This window comes from Miscanthus floridulus, chromosome 6 (genome assembly GCF_019320115.1).
Source record: "Miscanthus floridulus cultivar M001 chromosome 6, ASM1932011v1, whole genome shotgun sequence".
NCBI lineage: Eukaryota > Viridiplantae > Streptophyta > Magnoliopsida > Poales > Poaceae > Miscanthus > Miscanthus floridulus.
The window spans coordinates 86,872,088-86,875,753 of record NC_089585.1 but is presented as its reverse complement, the minus strand read 5'-3'; the positions used below and the strand labels follow the sequence as shown (position 1 = coordinate 86,875,753).

At 48.4% G+C, this 3,666-nt stretch overlaps 1 protein-coding gene across 1 annotated transcript; it reads left to right on the top strand.

The window, feature by feature from the left end:
* Nucleotides 1-768: 768 nt before the first annotated feature.
* LOC136460783 (uncharacterized) lies at nucleotides 769-3,198 on the top strand. Its single transcript, XM_066460356.1, has 4 exons — nucleotides 769-1,211; nucleotides 1,297-1,407; nucleotides 2,557-2,597; nucleotides 3,051-3,198. Exons 1-4 carry the CDS (start codon nucleotides 1,050-1,052, stop codon nucleotides 3,196-3,198), a joined length of 462 nt encoding a protein of 153 aa, XP_066316453.1. The 5' UTR covers nucleotides 769-1,049.
* Nucleotides 3,199-3,666: the final 468 nt, after the last annotated feature.

Here is a 3,666-nt window from a genome sequence, read left to right as displayed (position 1 = left end):
AGGATGATCGTAGATCCGGTGTGATGCGATAAGAAAGTGAGGAAACGACATGAGTCCTTCCTTCCACTCCCCTGGTCCTGAGCGAACGGGTTTCCCGTTTCCTCTCAGGATCGTGCGTGGGTGCCTATCGAAACTGGTTCGTTGGGTCGGCCAGGCGTCTTGAGTGAGGGGTCAGGATGTGGGTTGCTGGCTTGTCATGATGTGGGGAGCGATCAGGAGATGCTCAGGAAAGGAGCCACTGGGGCGGTGACAAGCAGTGCTACGTCGTGGGGCGTGCGTGTGCGCCCTTCGTGTGTGGCCTCCGCGAGTGACTCATGTCCGGCTGTTGGCGTGAACCGGATCAGGTCACTCGAGGATTTGAGCGATTCTAGGATGGGGCGCTTGAGCACACTATTCCATGGCTCACTCCATGGGCTAGTTGCGGGTTTCTAGAGCTATGGGCACTACGTGAAAAACAGTTTATAGCAACGGGGTTTTTTAGGGGCGGCTGACATTAGAGCATCCCCTACAGTGACGTGGTTGGGCTCCAGCACAGCAGCCGCCCCTACAATGCTTCAATTTGTAGGGGCGGCTGGTATGTGGAGGCGGCTTCTGTTCAACCCAAAGGTCCAAAGGCCCAGCAACCTCATCTCTATCTCCACCATTGGGTGAATCAAATTGATGGTAGAGATGAAAACCCTAGATCGGCTCTAAAAATTTCCCTCGTCTTCTCAAATGTGTCCACCCTCCCATCTCCCTCTGTGGGCACACGGTAGCCAGTCACCGCTCCAAATCGACTCGATAGGCTATAGTAGGCAGCGGCGGCGCTCCAAGCTCGCCGCTCGCGTCGACGACAATGGCGGCGCTCCTGGTTCTGGCCCTCCGCAGCTTGGTGGCGCCGTTCCCGGCCGGGCGACCCTGCGTGGCTGCGCCTAGCCCCAACTGACGTCTGTGCCCCTCAGCTTGTGTGCAATCCTGAACGCCGCCCGCCCCACACCCGCGTGCAGGTCGCACAAGCAACGAGCCACCGGCACCGCCGCGTCGGCCGTTGGGTGCTCCAATCTCCCTCCATGATGGCGCGGCCACTTACACCTTGTTCATTTGCTGGAGCAGTGGAGCCCCACGGCCCATCTTGCCTTAGGAGCCAGATCCGCTCATGCACGCCGCCCCTGAGCCAAATCCGCTCGACCACACAGCGCTGGATCTCACATGCCGACTCCGCCCTGCCTGAGGTATGGCGGCTTCTTTCTTCCCCTTTGGCTTATTTCAAATCATCAAATTAGTACGACAATGTGCGTTTCTCGAGCTTTTCTCAAGTACTGGAGGCACGAAGGAGGCCGGACATGGTGCCCTAACCCCGGTGCGGAGGAGGCCAATGATGGTGCTCTGACTATAGTCCGCACGGACGTGACGGAGCAGCACCTTCCGGTGAGCACTCAAACCCACACCACCGACTGCTCTATCCACTCTCGCACTCAGATCTGGATGTGTAGTTATGGCAAATTAGTACTTGTATAGGTCATGGTTTGATTTGATTATTGCAGAATTAGGCTTCTGTAGATGGATAATTTGTGCTCCTGTTCCAAATCTAGCTTAGAACATTGAAGTAACATGTTTTAGCCTAATATCTTGATGCCTGTTATCTGGTTCACGAAATCATCGTATATGTAGATCTATAACATGAATACGACATTGTGAATTTGGACGCTCTCCAAAATATGTGAATTTGGCTTTTGAAGTGTCTCCAAGAAAAGTTCAGTGTCCGAGCTTAGCATCTCTGGTTCATCACTGAATTTTTTGGGTTGAGTTCCACTGCTGCTACATAGATGTTTCCCATCAGCAGTATCCTCATACTAACTTCAAGTGTGCAAGGAGGATTATCTAACTCAGCAATCTTTGTTTGGATTAGGACCTTCAGCTCCGTACAGAGCTCCTCATTATTCTTGCAATTTTTATGAGGCCAGTCATCATGCTCCCTATGAATTTATCCTAAGAAATCTGCCTAGGCAAATTCAAGTTCATTTTCTTCTGCTTCTTTCATGCAGTTGGAATCTAATTGTATCATACTGCATGTTAATTAAACTTGTGTATGTTAAGCTTTATGGTTACAGTACAAACTTTTTTATGAAACCTGTCCTTACTTACTGCATTGAACCTGGACTTGCTTACTTCTCTGAACTGAGTTATCTAAGTCACATGCTTATGTGCATTAGCTGCTATTAACTATTCTCTAACTGAACCTGTACTTGTTCTCATAGTTAACTGCTTATGTGCATTGACTTGCTTGTGTTTTCATATGCCGAAAAGAACCATACAGGAAAATTGTTGTCCACCAGTTGATAAGTAATAGATGATTGGGTTTGTTGCTCTATAATACTTAGCCATTTTAAATTTGGACAATGAAATTGTTGTCCACCAGTTCATAAGTAATAGATGATTCAGTTTGTTGCTCTATAATACATAGTGATTTTAAATTTGGTTGAGTAACAGCTATGTCCACATCTAATAGGATTCACATTTAATAAAAGTGCCAATATTTTCCTTCAGTTGAACAGATTTAGCGCTATTTCATTGCAGGCAATATTTGTTGGATGCTTGACAGAATCGCACTGGAGAAGGTATATGCTCTTAACTCTACTCTTATGTTGGACTACTTTCTTACTGTCAATACAACTTGTTTAAATCTGTTAATTTGCAATCCCATTACATAATTAGTTTCTAGTTTATTAAGGAGTTTTGTTTATTAAGCAGTCTAGTGGTACAAGGGATAGATGCAGTCTAGTTGCTGCCTTGTCGTCTTAATTTCCCAGATCGAATGGCTAGTTACCTGATTACCTGCACTGCAGTTCCATTTTTTTGCACTGCAGTTCTATTTGTAGTCATTCTTCCCTGAAACCTGGAATTCTTAGTCAACAATGAAATGATCTCACATTTGCTGTCATTCTTTCTTGAAACCTGTAAGGCTTAACTGAGAACCGAAGTCACTCTAGCGCTGGTTGAATAATAAAGCTATGACCTGAAACTATAGCTCTATAGGTCTTCTAAAATTTCTTCTTACTGTAACAATGCAGGAACATGAGCTTGTGGGTGTTGGACATTCAGACATGTTTCCAGATCTCATATATCTTCCTGTATGTGATGGTTCATGTGTTGGAAATGATCAATGTTTTTCTAGGCGCTAGGCGGTTTCTAGGTGGAGACCCGTCGCCTAGCGCCTAGGCGTGCCTAAGCGCGCCTAGGCGTTTTCTAGGCGGTGGCTAATACACACATATATGTTGAAAAAAAGAAAAAGAAAACAGAAGATAAGTGGACTTCACTAAAGAGAAAGGCCCTTAAAACAGAAAACAGCCCAAAGCCCAAGTCCCCTAGCACCTTATCCCTTCTTTCTCCTCTGAAAACAGCCCAAAGCCCAAAGTTTCCAACCTTCTTTCTCTCCTGCTCGGTCTCTCCCGCAGTCCTGATGCCGCACAGCCGCCGCCGCCGCCACTGGATCCTCTCCCGCACCTCTCTCTCTCTCAGCCTTCTCTGGTCGGCGCGCCGCCCGCACACGCACGGGCCTGCCACCTGCCCCTCCTCCCCCACCGGCGACCTCCGCTCGCCACGCGCCGCTCCTCCTCCCACACCGGTGACCTCCGCTCGCTGCTCCCTTCCTCCTCCGCCGCCCAACATCCGCCTACACCCCTAGGT

Bases quoted from the DNA above. Each gene is read 5' to 3' on its own strand.
- LOC136460783 (XM_066460356.1), top strand. From the start codon at position 1,050: ATGATGGCGCGGCCACTTACACCTTGTTCATTTGCTGGAGCAGTGGAG. The intron at 1,212-1,296 runs GTATGGCGGCTT...GCTTTTCTCAAG, and splicing joins CCGACTCCGCCCTGCCTGAG to TACTGGAGGCACGAAGGAGG. The intron at 2,598-3,050 runs GTATATGCTCTT...GTAACAATGCAG, and splicing joins ACAGAATCGCACTGGAGAAG to GAACATGAGCTTGTGGGTGT.